This window comes from Triturus cristatus, chromosome 11 (genome assembly GCF_964204655.1).
Source record: "Triturus cristatus chromosome 11, aTriCri1.1, whole genome shotgun sequence".
Classification (NCBI taxonomy): Eukaryota; Metazoa; Chordata; class Amphibia; order Caudata; family Salamandridae; genus Triturus; species Triturus cristatus.
Genome location: NC_140594.1, coordinates 418,984,311 through 418,999,809, shown reverse-complemented (window position 1 = coordinate 418,999,809; position 15,499 = coordinate 418,984,311). Strand labels below are relative to the sequence as shown.

Below are 15,499 nucleotides of genomic sequence, written 5' to 3'. Positions count from 1 at the left end.
GATAGAGGCATGGATTACTAACAAGACTATCATAGTCCCTTTCCAGGCATGCTTTAGAAAAGAGATCTCTATGATTGACGGTTTTCCGGTTTCTTTACCTCTATTGGAAGTTTGTTGTGGTCGGCGGAGGCAGTTTTATGTTGGCTTCGTCAACCTCAAATCTGCCTTTTGACCTGGTCCCAGGGAGTAGGTTATGGCGGGTGCTGGATGATATGGGTATCCCCAGGTATCTTTTGAGTCTATTGGTTCATTTACATTAGAGTAACTTTGCCCAGGTACGTTGTGGAACCCAGGGGCAAGTCAGAGAGCAATTTTCCATTATTAAAGGTGAACACCAGGACTGCGTCCTGGAGCCCACCTTGTTTTCCCTATATCTTAATTATGTCGTCCAATATCTATCCTCATTTTCAATCAATGCTCTGTCCTTGGCTGGTTTAAAAACACCTATTCTGCTTTTCACGGATGATACCTTATTAATCTCAAAAAACCCAAGTGGTCTTCAGCACGCTTTATCTCACTTTGAGTTTTTTTTGCAGAAATGAAGGTTTAGAAAACTAAGCTTATGGTGTTTGATAAACATAGATCATTTAGAGGTAGGTTTGAGCTGGGGGGCACTCCTAATGAAAGGGTTGAGTCTTCCAGCTATCTGGGTGTCACTTTATATTCTAATCTCTCTTGGAAATCCCAGGTGGAACTCTTGACTCTTCAACCCAGACAAATTAGAGGCACCATTATTAAGGAACATAGTTGTTCATTTACCAAACCTATCTCACTGGTATTACAAATATATGATGCCAAATCAGTCATCTCAGTCCTTTATGGTTCAGAGCTGTGGGGGGTTTCGAAGCCAGATCCACTAATTAGGTCTGAGAATATGTTCTTAAGAAACTTAGTCCAGCTACCTCAGAGCACTCCGCTCACGCCTCTGATGATGGATATGGGTAGGCACTCTTTAGTAGACAGAAGATATGGATACAACCGGAATTATCTCAGTTTACATCGGCCCTAATGGAGGTTATGGAGGCTGATAGATTCCATAAGATTTGCTGGCTAATGCAGGTTAAAAAATTGTTATTAGCCAAAGGTCTTGATGAGCTCTGGGACAACCCCCCACTCCAACCTTCCTATGTCGGCTGGGAAGTTAAAGAAACATTATTAGCTTTGGGTAGCTGAAAATGTGGTTAGAGTGAGTATTAGTCACCCGTTGAATGGAAACTTTCTAGACTTCAAATGTACTAGCAGCTTGGAACCATATTGGGATGCCATCATGGTACTCCTGGACAGGAAAGTATATTTCCAATTCAGGGTATGTTGATTGCCCTTTAAAACATTCAGTAAAGGCTGGGCTCTTGAGAAAAATTAATTGTGTCCCACGTGTAATTTTTTACCAGAATCCATTGGGCATGTGTTATTTGCCTGTGTGGGGTATGCTGATCCACGCCAAAACATGGATCAAAGCGACTTGCAGGTTAATGGAGACACATAGTAGTTCTCTTGCCTTCAGAATCTTAAGATCAGATCCCAGCCGTATCTATGCTTGTGCAGTAGCAAAGTTCTTGGGCAAAAGGTGGGTTATTAGAGCAAGGGCCCTGGCTGCTACAGAACATTCTGTATAATTTTTGACCAGCATAAAGAATCAACTGTTAAGACCCACTATTTTAAGTCTGTGAGGGTGACCTGTATTTTGGGTGTAATGTGCATTTGCTCTATACATTTACTTAGAATATTGTGATTGTTTTGAATATTGAATTCTAGTTTTTAGCACAATGATTTGATATCTGTTTTTACTTTGTTGCTTATTGTTTTAGTCATTATCTTCCAGTATGCTGCGATGCATTTGCTCTCATACCTGAATGATCTAGTTCTCATGTAAATACCTTTCCTTATCTGTGAATATGTAACATTTAATTTATTGCTTTTATGACATTTTGTTCAATAAAGCGTGATGATGAAAATATATATATATATGTATATATATATATATATATATACACAAACAACGGTAACCCACTTGAGACGCACACGAGCTGGGATGAAAGGTTACCAGCCTTTAATAAAAGGGTATGGACACAGTTCAGCATGCCAGTAGATTGAAAACAGCCTTATTAACGCGTTTTGAGTGTTCTCTTCTTCAGAGGCTTGGCGTGCTGTGGCGAACACTCTCCCCCCATTATTTATGCATAATGACACACCCCCATTGGGGCTGCTCGAATGAGACGGTGTTCAGGCGTTATGGGAGTTGAAGTGTTCGTAATCCCTCCGTTAGATCAGCGCACTCTCATTGCTGTTTTATAACGATACAGGCCCGGAAAGAGTCCCAGCAGGTGAAAGTGTCCTCAATCCTGCATACCAGCTCCACGTTGAGGGTGGTAAATCCAATCCTCGTGGCCCCCTTTGATCCTGGGGTGGTGCATTCTCGGCAGCCGGGCCGCCGCCTATTGATGCACAAACAACGGTAACCCACTTGAGACGCACACGAGCTGGGATGAAAGGTTACCAGCCTTTAATGAAAAGGTATGGACACAGTTCAGTATGCCAGTAGATTGAAAACAGCCTTCAGCTCAACCTGGTGGTAGGAAGCTGAGAGATCATTAACAATAAAATAACTAGCATCGTACTGTGCTCAATAACTCATGAATCTTTGGCACTTTTGGAACTAGCCATTCCAATGATTCTATCAGTTCGATTATTCACATGGATTCCAATGTTTTTTCTTCTATCCTGATTGACTCTCCCATTAAATGTGGAATTGAACACACCTTATGTACAAGAGGCTTGGTGTTGTCTTTCAATTTAATTTAGTGTTGGACATTTTTCAAATAACCTAACTGTTTTAAAAAAAACAGGGAACTCCTTATATTTACTTTGATGAGTGACCTTCCTTCAAGCTAGGCTGGATCTGATCTTTTGAGATCAAGTTTTATCCCAAGTTTTTTTTGATAACCCAACCTAAGATGTTTGAGTCCCTTTTTCCTACATAAACTTTCCCTGTAGTTGATCTGTCGTCAAAGGATTTATGCATGTGAAACATACCCTCAAAAGGAATAAGATATTTGTTGTATCCATCAGGATTTAGCTCTGGTTCCTCCACTATATATTCATACTTATCAAAAGTATAAAAATAAATTGGGCCTCATTATGATGGCGGGCGGACTTGAGCCCCCGCAACCCCGATTACGATGCAACCGCCACCATGGCGTTCACATTGACCATACTTTGCATTGTGATGGGGATGCGTTCAGCAACCCCCACAACAATGCAAATACGAAGGCACTTGCATATCCCTGCACTACGTGGCAGACACCATGCGGTGCCTGCCACATGGTGCAGGGATATGTCGGGGGCACCATTGGTGCCCCTCAGTGCACTTGTCCAAGGCCCAGGGATGAAGAGGGGCCAGCTACAAGCCCCTGAATCTGTCTCTGCCTTTCTTTTCGTGGCGGGTTGCCCGCCGCGAAAAGACAGGCGGAAAGGGATATCGTAATCCCTGCGGTGGTGCCTTGCAGGCACCGCCGCAATGTTGGCTTATATTTTCGTTCCGCAAGGCGGCTGGAAAAGGACTGCCTTGCGGACCTGTTGCGGGCAGTCTTTGCGACCACCACGCTTCCACATCGATTCCCCCCACCATTGTAATATGGTGGGGGAAAATAGCCGTTCGATGAGAACAGATAAATAGAAAGGTCAGAGTATCAAATCTTTCAAAGGGCTGATCCATGAACCTGATGTCTTGGCAGATAGAAAATCACAAGGACTTCCTGATGCACTGATTGAAAAGAGGGTAATTCCAAAAATCACAACCTTCGCTGCTTTTAGCCTATCCCTTTATTTGAGGTCAACTTTATTTTATCTGCTGTTGCTGGCAGGCATTAATAAGAAAATATAGCCAGAAGGAAAATAGATAATTTGTTAGGATGAATGTTCAAGTCATTCTGATCTTAACTTAACAGGAACAGCCAAGCGGCATTCACTAATGTTTCCAAGTGATTTGCTTTTTCTCTCTGCATCCTAGATTACATGGGTTGTTACCTACTCTTTGTTCAGGGACAGAAAAACAAAAATGTACTATTCATCTAGCATTACACTTCACTCCACCAACCACTAATCTCTTCTTGTTCACTATCATTCAACACCCATTTTCTACTTCATTCTGTAATCCCTGCCACCCATCACTACCCCTTTCTTAGGGGAATGTTTTACCATCTCCTACCACTTTCTCTACACCAAATGTAACATAGTCCTTGAGACTTAACACCATATTATTCCCAGTACCTATCAAGGACTCTGTCCGTGCCACTTCTAACTCTACACTTCCACCTCTAGCAACTGCTATTGTTACTTAAGTCCACACGCATTTTTGTTTTCGCCCCCACAATGAACCCTTTCTGTCCTTATTGCAGGCCTGTAGAGGGGATCTGCTTGATGCAGGCGTGGAGTTGGAGACAGACAGCCTTAAGCCTCCGGAGGACAGCTTCTCACACTACCTTTCCATCCCCAGTGACACCACTGTCATGTTTGCCAGTAGCGCAGGTAAGAAGGGATGTGGGTGCCAGCCAATTAACTATAGTGCATAACCAACAGAGAAAGCACCATTTTTTTACAACTTTATTTTTCAATTTTCAAATGTACATTAAAGGATAGGATACTGAAGTAGCAAGGCATATACATAAGCGGAATTCTTATTTCATAGGTTAAAATCATTATTTAAAAGACCATATATAACGTTTTTACCCATCACTTGTCGTAGCTCTTGAACTGACTACTTAAGCTGAATTTGTTATGTCACATAAAATTGCAGTGCGTGGGTGCTAATGTGAATTATCCTTGCTAGTTAAGCATTTTTGTAGCGGATGCCAAACATCTTTTGGTCTAGAAGCAGCAGGTTGCAAGTTGGCATACAATTCACTATTTTTGTTGCAATATATTAATGCTCTGTGCCAGTTGGCAGTCTTATCGGGGTGGGCCCTCTACCCCATCTAAGTGCCAGCCTCCATTTGGCTAATAAAAAGGATATGGCAGTAAATCTGCTGATGGGTGTGCATATTTCCTGCACACAACTCAACAGTCACTTCAGTGGGTTTGTTTCGTTGCCTGTAGCTATCATGTTTGAGAAGTCACGGAACATGTGTCGAGTATAGTGTGATTGTTGGGCAGGTCCACGTCATGAGGAAGTCGGCCTCTGTGTAATTACAACATGTGTACATGGTGTTCTAATGTAGTCCCTGCTTTTTAAGGCACATGGGTGTATGGTACGCTCTAGAAATTTATAGTGTATGGTCTTGTGTTTGCCATTTCATAGGTTCTCCCTAGCCTGCATGCAATACTTTTCCATTTGCTTATCTGATAGTACCACCCCTATCTCAACCTCCCATTTTGCTCTGGAGTGGAGGCGGGTGGTCGATTCAATGTTCATCATCGTATAACTTTATTTTGTAGATCATTTGCTTGGGACTTGATGCTATTAAATGTGATAATTGTGTCAGTTCTTTGACTCTTGTGCATAGGATTCAAATTTGAATTTAGCCACCATTTCTATTCTATCAGCTAAGAAGATTGTTGTCTATATATTTACCCTCTTTGTTAAAGTATCAGGAAGTCCCTCTGACTTTGCAATTTATTTGGAAGCCTGCCAGCTCTTGAATCAACCTCGTGACCATATATATACCACTATCGAAGAGCTATTGCTGACCACTCTGTAAGATACAAATACATTTACCACAAACAATCTCTGGCTGAAGCCACCGAAAGGAGTTCACTTATTGTTATTCCATTAGACCTGAAGTTGGAACTCCATATTCCAGCATTCCTCAAGCAATCGGCCCACGTACCTAAGCCCACACCAATGACTGGTATGTTATATACCTTTCTTGGATATGCAGCATTCTCGCTGAAGACATTACAGCACTTCACATTTTCCAGTCTGCACTGTGACCCAACATAACACAACGCAACCAGTATAAGTGGCTAAATAATCACACAGGAGCAATGGTGGGGAGGAGTTGTAGAAAGAAGCAATGAAACAATGACACCCCCATAAAAAAGGAAAGAAAATGGGGGATGAACTCCCTAGCCAAATTAAAAGAATTTAATAAACAACAACAAAGGGGCAAGCTGTTGAAGCCAAAAACGTAGTCACATCAGACTGCAGACCGTCACCTTCAGTCTGAAAAATAGACAGAAGAATCACTCTAGCACACAAAAACATGGAAGAAGACCTGCAGACATAGAACTTAAAAAGGTAAGCAAAGGGGTTGGGTGAAAGATATTAAAAGAGAGGCAGATTCACTGTGGGAGATTGTTAGACCTGTCAGTCTTATGGAGATCTTCCCCTTTGCCTACCTGCCTCCCATTTTTGCTGAACTGCGTTTTTGTTGGCCTTAGGACTCTGTGCATTTGACCACTGCTAACCAGTGCTAAAGTGCCTTTGCTCACTCCCCTAAGCACTGTTTGATTGGATTATACCTAATTGGCATATTTAATTTACTTATAAGTCCCTTATTGAGTGGTATACCATATGTCCATGGTCTGTAAATTAAATGCTACCGGTGGGCCTGCATAATTAATTATGCCACCCACTTAAGTAGCCCTCTAAAACATGTCCCAGGCCTGCCATTGTGGCCTGAAAGCAGTGTTGTACTGCCATGTCAACTTGGCATTTAAACCCCCTTGCCAAGCACTAAACTCCCCTTTTATTACATATAAGTCATCCCGAAGGCAGGAACTAGGTAGACCATAGGGCAGGGTGCTGTGTAATTAAAAGGTTGGACATGCACATGTAAGTTTTACATGTCCTGGTAGTGAAAAAATCCTTAATTTGTTTTTCACTATGGTGAGCCTACCCCTACCATAGGATAATATTTAGAATTCCTTATTGCATTTAATAAGCTGTAATTCCTAATTGAGAGGAGGTAGATATGTCATGTTTGGTACCTATGAAATTGTAATGTGAAACCCTCTTTAACAACTTCTTGGCTTTCAGGATCCTGAAAAAAAGATGGAATCGGAATCTTGTGGAATTGGCATTTGAGGATTATTTTCCTCACTAGAAATTATTTGAGGATTATCAATAGGTGATTAATTTAATTCACATTGATATCTATTTGATAAAGAGAATCAATGGAGAAAAGAACACTCTAGTGTTCTGAGTCCTGACGAGAACCCTATGAAATGACATAGAAAGGTTCGAAACGGGTCGACTGTTTTCCATCAACCAAATTAGTGCATTTAAATGGTATATGGCTGGAGCTCTTAACTAATCAAACTTTGAAGGAACTGTGATTTTTCTCTAGCCCAGTATGGACACTGTTTTGGTTGTGCCCGCTTAAGAAGGAGTGTAATTAGAAAAGAACCTAGCTCCAAGGGCATTCTTTCAAATAATTAACCCAAAAAAACGGAACCTGTGCTTTGAAGATTTACCTTGTGATTGGTTGTCTGTAAAATTGTCATTGTTTTGTGTAATGATGTGGTTTTTCATTTTTGTAAATTTAGTATTGTCGTTTTCCCTGTGTATTGACAACCTTATTAATTTCTTCTATGAAGAATATTTTTAAAAAGTTTCAGTACTGAGAAAAAAAGAAAAATGTTACAGAGAATAACTATTTGATGGTCATAACAGGTGGTGTGTGATAATGGATGTGAATGATTTTGTGGAATGATATCAGTACTGGTGCTTGTGTTGTTTTTCAAGTTTATATAGGGGATAGCCTTACTGATTGTGGGCCTAACCTTGTGGAGTTTTCCTCACTTTTAGAAAGCTGGCATTTTTGTGCCCTTAGCCCCTCTATGCTTGCAGCCTGTCTTGGATGACATGACCAGATGTAGCTGACAGTTAGATTTTGTGAATTACTCTCAGACAGTCAGACAATAGAGGGATTAAATGTGCCTTAATGGGCCATCAACTGGCAAGATCAGAGGCGGAGCTGAGTACAGCCTCACTTGCACCTGAATAGGCTATGTCCTGTCTCCACATAAGGGCCTAATGACCCTGATTGTCACTTCATTCAGCTTGGAGCCAGGGCAGGGGAGTCGGGAAATTCCATGCACTTCAAATAACCCTTGCAGAGATTTCTCCCACCTTCCCAGAAGAAGGGTGCTAAGGTATAAAAATAGGACCTTCCGGTCCACTCTTCAGTTCACATTTGGACCTGCGGAAGGACTCTGAGGACTGCCTGATGCTGTGACTTGCTGTGCACTCTGACAGTTTGCTGCTGTACCTGGAAGGACTGCTTTGCTGCCCAGAGCCTGTCTTGAACCCTCAGAGGCTAGCCCTGCACCTTCACCTGCACCCAGGATTGTAAGAAGTGACTCCAAGGGCAAGTTTGCTGGCCTCCCATTCAGAGCCATGGGGACATAACAGGCTCCCACCATCTTTAACCCGCACCTGGACCCAGCTTGGGTGAGCCCTGACCCCCAAGAGGTGTCCCACCAGTCCTTGACCCTTGGTTGTAGTGCTAAAAGTGCACAGAAGACCAATTTTCAAAACAGAGGACTTAGACAAAATGTGGCTCAAAAATACTGCGAGAACTAGGAGGAGCCTGGAACCAACCTGTTTGCCTATCTGCCTGATGTGCTTCGCCGCTCGGATTGACTTCAGGTCTTCTCCCGCTATATTCTTCTACGCAGCAACAGATCATTTTCAGCGTCCCCTTCACCAAAGGGGTATTTGACCATGTGGAACCATCTCCGGCGCAGCCCTCTGCCTAATCCAGCTGAAGATTTTCGACTTCCATTTCGGCGACTAAGCCCAAAGATGAAAATCTTCAACCTGGCTTCTGATGACGACGTTTATCCTCGGACACTCCTGCAGCTTGGCCCGCTGAACTTCTACCTTCTTAGACATTTTTCTTCAAGACTTTTTCAAAGTCTGAAGGTAAGCGCTGACCGGGACCAATCCACTTCTTGTATCCGAACCGCACTCCATTGTAGTTAATGTTTACTTTCGACTTTGAGCCGGACTCACACGACCAGATGTCTGCAGTTGGTACTTCCATCTTTTAGGCACTAGGTTCTACTCAAAGCTTTAAAAATTCATAACTCCGGTTCTACTGATTAGATTTGAGTCGTTTTGGTGTCAAATAATTTATTAAAATGCACTCTATCTAAGTTGGTTTGGAATTTTTCTTGTGTTGAGGTTTCCTTTTATTACTGTCTGTGTGCTGTGTAAATACTTTACACATTACCTCTAGGTTAAGCGTGACTGCTTTTTGTGCCAAACTGCCCAGAGTTAAGCACAGTTTAATTTAGTGACTTTTTGTGATTCATCCTGCAAAAGATTGTATTGTATGGTATTGTAATTGCATTTATATAGCGCTTACTACCCCTGACGAGGCATTGAAGCGCTTTTACAGCAAGTAGCACGCTACTCCAGGACCCATAAAGGATTAGTGTTGAATTAGTATAGTGAAATATGAAAGTAATTAAAGTGGTGGATAGGTTAGGCAGTTATTTGGATTTGGAAGGATAGAAGAGAAAAAAAGGTTTTTATTTATATAGCGCATGTTACCCCTGATGGGGCGTTGAAGCACCATTTCTTTTTTTTTGGGTAGTAGCACGCTACTCCGGAAATCCATAAAGGATTAGTGGTGAATTAGTAGTATGAAATATGAAAGTAATTTGAGTAGTGGATATTATTCAGTTATTTGGAATGAGAAGGATAGCGGAGGGATAGAAGGGGGAGAAAGTTTTTCATTCATAAAGCGCTTGTTACCCCTGAAGGGGTGTTAAAGCGCTTTTCTGGCAGGTAGCATGCTACTCCGAAACCCATAAAAGGATTAGAGTTGAAAATTAGGATAGTGAAATATGAAGTAATTTGAGTGGTGGATATGTTATTCAGTTATTTGGATAGAGAAGGGTAGCAGCAGCATAGAAGAGGGAAAGAGGTTGGTATTTATATAGCGCTTGCTACCCCTGATGGGGTTTGAAGCACTTTTTTGGGTGAGTAGCAGGCTACTCTGGAACCCATAAGGATTAGTGTTGAATTAGTATAGTGAAATGTGAAAGTAATTTGAGTGGGGGATATGTTAGTCAGTTATTTGGATTGAGAAGGGTTGGGGAGGGGTAGAAAAGGGAAAAGGTTTGCGTTTATATAGCGTTTGTAACCCTGATGGGGTGTTGAAGCGCTTTATTGGCGAGTAGCACGCAACTCCAGAACCCATAAAGGATTAGTGTTGAAAATTAGTGTAGTGAAATATGAAAGTAGTTTGAGTGGTGGATGTGTTATTCAGTTGGATAGAGAAAGATAGCAGAGGGATAGAAGAGGGGAAAAGGTTTGCATTTATATAATACTTGCTTACCTTTGATGAGGTGTTGAAGCGCTTTTTGGGCGAGTAGCACGCTACTCTGGGACCCATAAAGGATTAGTGGTGAATTAATATAGTGGAATATGAAATTTGGGAAGTGAACATGTTAGTCTGTTATTTTGATTGAAAAGGATAGTGGAAGGATAGGAGAGTGAAGGATTTGTTGGGTTTTTTGGAGGTCATAGCAGTAGGAGGAGGGTTTTGAATGAGTAAAAAGGGGTTGTTGGGGAGAAGAGTCAGAGGGAAGAGTTTAGAAAGGTTTGTTTTGGGGATTGGTATAGTAAAAGAGGTGTCAGGAGATGCAAGAAGGGGCAGAGTAGGGAGAGTCTAGTAAGGGATATTTTGGGGATCATAGTAGTGGTATGGGGTTTGGGATAAATGAGAGAGTGGGTGTAGAGGATATATTGATAGATGTATAGGGTGAAAAATAGGGTAGTGCGATGAAAAGACTAGTAGAAAGAAGTTTGAGATGAGTCAGAAAGTTGGGTTAGAAGATATATTGAGAGAAGTAAAGGGTGAGAAATAGGGTAGTGCAGTAGATATGCTGAATTAGAAGAAAGTGATAAATATATAGATCCATAAGTACATGAAAGTATATAGATGCATAAATGAGGTAGGTATATGTAGATTAAAGATATTGATAGAGGTACAGGATGAGAAATAGGGTAGTGCATTGGATATGCTTTTCAGGAGGAAATTAACAAACACACAGATCCAAGTACATGGAAGGAACATAGATGCACAATGGAAGAAGTACATGTAGACCAAATGTGCACCAGATAAACTCCAGTTTTCAAGTGTTATTGTACTTTCATTTTTTCTTTTTTAACATAATTATTTTACATGTTTATACAAAGCAATACAGAAAGATGGGTACATATCTATAGTAAAAATAAATGATTAAATACAGAGGGATATGCTAAAAATGTATGTGTGCGTATGGTGTTTATGTGGGGAAGAGCCAATTCTTGAGCAGTTTTCCGAAGATAAGGTGGCTGTCCGTGGAGTTTATGTTGGGGGTTAAAGAGTTCCATAGTTTCGCTGATTGAACAGAGACGGATGTGCCACCCATGTTTATTTCTTGTATCTTGGGATTTTGAGGCAAGGTGCCATTTTAGAGTGGAGGTTCCTTTGTTGAATGTGTTTGGTGATTTTATTCCTGATGAAGAGCGGTCCCATTCCATGTATTGCTTTGTAGGTGATACAAAGCAGCTTGAACGTGGATCTTCTGGCAACCGGTAACCAATGCAGGGCTTTCAAGGCAGGTGAGATGTGGTCTTGTGGTTTGATATGCAAGAGTAGTCTGGCAGCCGAGTTCTGAATCCGTTGTAGTCTTTTCATGGTCGTTAAAAGTGATCCGTGGTAGAGGCTATTGACGTGATCAAGTTTGGACAGAACAAGGGAGATGGTGTCAGGATTGGAGCTGAAAGGGCTAGTTTTCCCCGGTTGAGGCAACAATCTCCTAGTCAGGCTAGGCTGGTCCGAGGAAGGCGTCGATGCGTATCTGTAAGATCGCTCTCCGCCTTCCTACGGTCATTGGTAGTGTAGTAACATTTCTACCCCTTCCTTCCAAGATGGCCGCTGGTCGGTCCGCTTCTTCCCTCCCACTGTTCCTCTGCTGTGGTGCAGTGTTTCTATTTTGAAGTTGTGCGCGCGCTTCCAATACGCGGCGCACTTCAACTGTCTAATTTTGTGGAGTGGCGGGGTTCTCTCGAGCTCCGTCCTCTCCCGGTAAATTTCTAGTCAGAGTTTTGGACTTCTAGTATAAACTAGTACCTTTCGAGAACTTCACTCAGTCCCGCAGTGGGACATTATTTCGAGAAAGCCCGCTGTATCTTCGAAGGACTTCGAAGGGAGAATCTGCGGAAAAGTGGGCATCTCGTTCACGACGTGAGGTCAAGTTCTTCATTGAGTAAGGAGGGTGAGAGGTTAGGCGAGAGAGCTGGGCATTTTGAGAAGTAAGTGTGCCTTTTTTCTCTCACATTCTTGGAGCGTCAACCTTCCAGTGAACTTCGTTTCTGTGACTAGAGACTCTGTGGGTCAGTAAGCTTTTCAGTTCCGCTTATGACTCACGTATTCCAGCAACAATAGTCTTCAGTAAAGAGTTGCCAGTCAGAATCAATTCAGAATACCAGTGGATAGTAAGAAAGGAAAAGAGACTGAAACAAGAGAAAGAAGAAGGAGTAGTTTTGAGTCAAATAAAGACTTCCTCAGCTTTGATCTCAAATAAGCAATTGTAAATATATATATATATATATTTATTTAAGAGCATTCACCTACCAGCATCATCTTCGGAGTGCAGAGTCCAGCAAGAAGATTAGCCAATTATCCTCAACCTCATATCTCAGCTCTTCACTTAAAATATTGAATAACCTCTTGTTGGGAAAAACAGGGTAAGCTGGAGGGAGAGAGTTGGGTGGAGTGGGCTTAAGGAAGAAGACAGGGTTTTACATGTGAATTTTCATTACAGGATTTGCTGCACGCCAACAGTACTGCCCCTCTTTCTCAATAAGATACCCAGCTGATTGAGTATAGAGAGTAGCTACCCACTGTGTCAGGACAGGTATAGTGTGGAATAATTTCATTTGTAATTCTTAAGGGTAGTAGTTGTGGAACAGTTGTTTATTAACTCTCGTTACAGGGATCTAGAAGAAGAAGGTTCGAGACCCGTCCAGAAAGAAGACACAGTGCAGTCTCTCTTGTCTGTCCAATTCCCCTTTCCCCCTCCTCGCTGCTCGTGAGCCTTTGAGTTCGCGGCAGCGGAGTAGGGGAGTGGAGAACCAGCATCTGCTCCTGTGGAAACCAAACTTCAGCTTGAGGTACTTGACAGATGGTAGCTTGGACCTTGTGTGGAAATCCCAAATGAGGGATAATTTGTTGCAGCGTTTTTATAGTGACAAAGCTTGATTTTGCTAGTTTGTCCACTTGGGCATTCATCGACAGCTTGGACTCCATGGTCATTCCAAGGTTTCTTACTTCCTTCGATACTTTAGGGGGTGATCCCAGTTCATCAGGCCAGGCAGCAAGCGGGTCATAATGTTTCCAATCGCCACACGTGAGTATTTCCATTTTGGAAGCATTCAAAGTCATCCACTGATCCGCGGCTCTGAGACAACTGAAAATTGGGGAGTTTCCAATGTCTTTGGGGCATTCCAGTTGAAGGAGTATTTGTGTGTCATCTGCATAATTATAGCACGTGAGGTGAAATTGATTGATCAGTACCGGTAATGACTTCATGTAGATGTTGAAAAGCATGGGTGAGATGATAGAGCCTTGAGGGACCCGTGGTTTTGTGGAGTATGGTTTGGATGAGAAGGGTGGGGTATGGATGATATTAGTTCTGTTTCGAAGGTAGGTCATGATCCAGGCTAGAGCTGTCCCTTCTATGCCGGCTTCATTGAGTCTTTGTTTCAGAGTGTCATGGTCAACCGTGTCAAAGACAACCGAGAGGTCCAAGAGGAGAAGCGCAGCAACCCCGTTGCGGTTTACTGTGTTCTTCAGGTCATCCCAGACGGCAAGGAGGGCACATTCTGTGACTCTTCCCAGACAGAAACCTTTTTGGAAGTCTGAAAGTATGTCATTCTCTTCAATGAATTGCGACATCTGGGGGAACGCTGCTTTTTCTATCAGTTTGCCTAGGAAAGGTCCATTTGTAATGGGTCCCTAATTGTCAGAGTTCAGCTTGTTCAAGTTTGTTTTCTTCAGTAAAGGGCATATGTATTATTTTTGGAGTTCTTCTGGAAGTATTGCGGTAGTTAAGGAATGGTTGATGATTCTTCTTACTGGAGTGGCAGCAGAGGTTGTTAAAAGAGTTGCCTTGAAAGTTTGTGGTGGACACGGGTCAGAAGGGGGGCCGGCAGGCCTGCTTGCTTTGACCAGGTCCATAGATTTATTGTGTGAGATGTGTTGAAAGGAACGGAGAGGCTGGGTTAAAGTATTCTTGGATTATTGTTTTGTCAAAGGGTTAGTGCTGGTGCTTTGTCTCTGTTTTAAGTATGAGTCCAATGTGTCTGTTTTGTCAGTGAAATGATTTGCCAGTTTGTCTGTGAAATCTTGAGTAACAGGATGAGTTCCTTCTAGGCAATTTGGTTTGCGAAATTCTTTTTATTTTTTTTAATTTTTTTTTATTTTATTGAAGTTGAATGATGACATACATACACAGAATATGAATTATAATATATATTCAATGAGGGCTGAGATAAAGCATGAAAGTCATTTCAAAGGGAAAAAGCATATCCTGCTGTCGTTGCTAAACATATACAAATATTGAATATTACAGTTACCCATATTGATCAATCAGGCAAAGTATTTTAAAAAAGTGTTAATCGAAAAAATTAATCGAAAAAAATCCCCCAAATTTTTTCGAATTTCCTCCCCCCCCCAATCCTCAGGGCGTAACTACGTTCACTCCTCTTTACTCTACGCATTTTGGAAAGCCATTCGTAAAAGGATGGAATTTGATTTGTACGCCAATTTTGAAGTAACAAAGATCTAGTTTGGTTTGCGAAATTCATTGAGTAATTTAAAGTATTCTTTATTTGCACATTTAGCATTTTGAATTCTGTCTGAATAGTACCTTTTCTTAGCTTTTTTTTATAGCTGCCTTGTATAATCTGTTAATTTTCTGTAGGTGAAGTTTGTCTTGTTTGGCGTTTGTTTTGAGCCAGGTACCTTGCAGCTTTATAATTTGTTTTTTATGTCTTTTATCTCTGTTTCTCCAAGGCGCTTTTTTAGGTCTCGGCTAGCGATGGCTGCGCTTGCGCAGTCTCGCTCGCGAGAGATAATGACTTGGGAGAAGAGGGGCTTGAACCCGCCCCTCTTCTCCCCTGTTCTCCATTGGCTGGCCTAGTAAATGCTGGTCAGCCACTGGAGAAGAGGTCCCGTCACTCCAATCATGCCTCGTCCTTTTCGGATCGGGGGGCGTGTTTTTTGCGAAAAGTCTCAGGGAGGAGACAACAGCAAAACACGCCCCCGAATCCGAAAAGGACGCTGCGTTTCTCCGAGGCATTTCTGATCTGCCTCGGAGAAAGGCGGTGGTGTCCAGCATCAGGTTCGTGCAGCTCGCAGCTTCCTCCTTGTTTTTTTAACATTTCGAGGTACCCACTACCCAATCTGTGCTGACATCTGCTCTCCGCTGCCTCCTTTTGTCTTCCATCCCCTCCGTATGTCTCCTTTCTGTAGAGAAAGGAGGGGCTGAAAGCTGT

At 42.2% G+C, this 15,499-nt stretch overlaps 1 protein-coding gene across 3 annotated transcripts in view; it reads left to right on the top strand.

The window, feature by feature from the left end:
- The window catches only part of LOC146784354 (caspase-7-like), a 171,818-nt gene that overhangs the window by 130,968 nt on the left and 25,351 nt on the right, over positions 1-15,499 (top strand). For all 3 annotated transcript variants that reach the window (XM_085636180.1, XM_085636181.1, XM_085636182.1), the window contains exon 3: positions 4,398-4,527. In XM_085636180.1, coding sequence (XP_085492306.1) covers positions 4,398-4,527 — 130 coding nt within the window. The remainder of the gene's footprint in view (positions 1-4,397; positions 4,528-15,499) is intronic.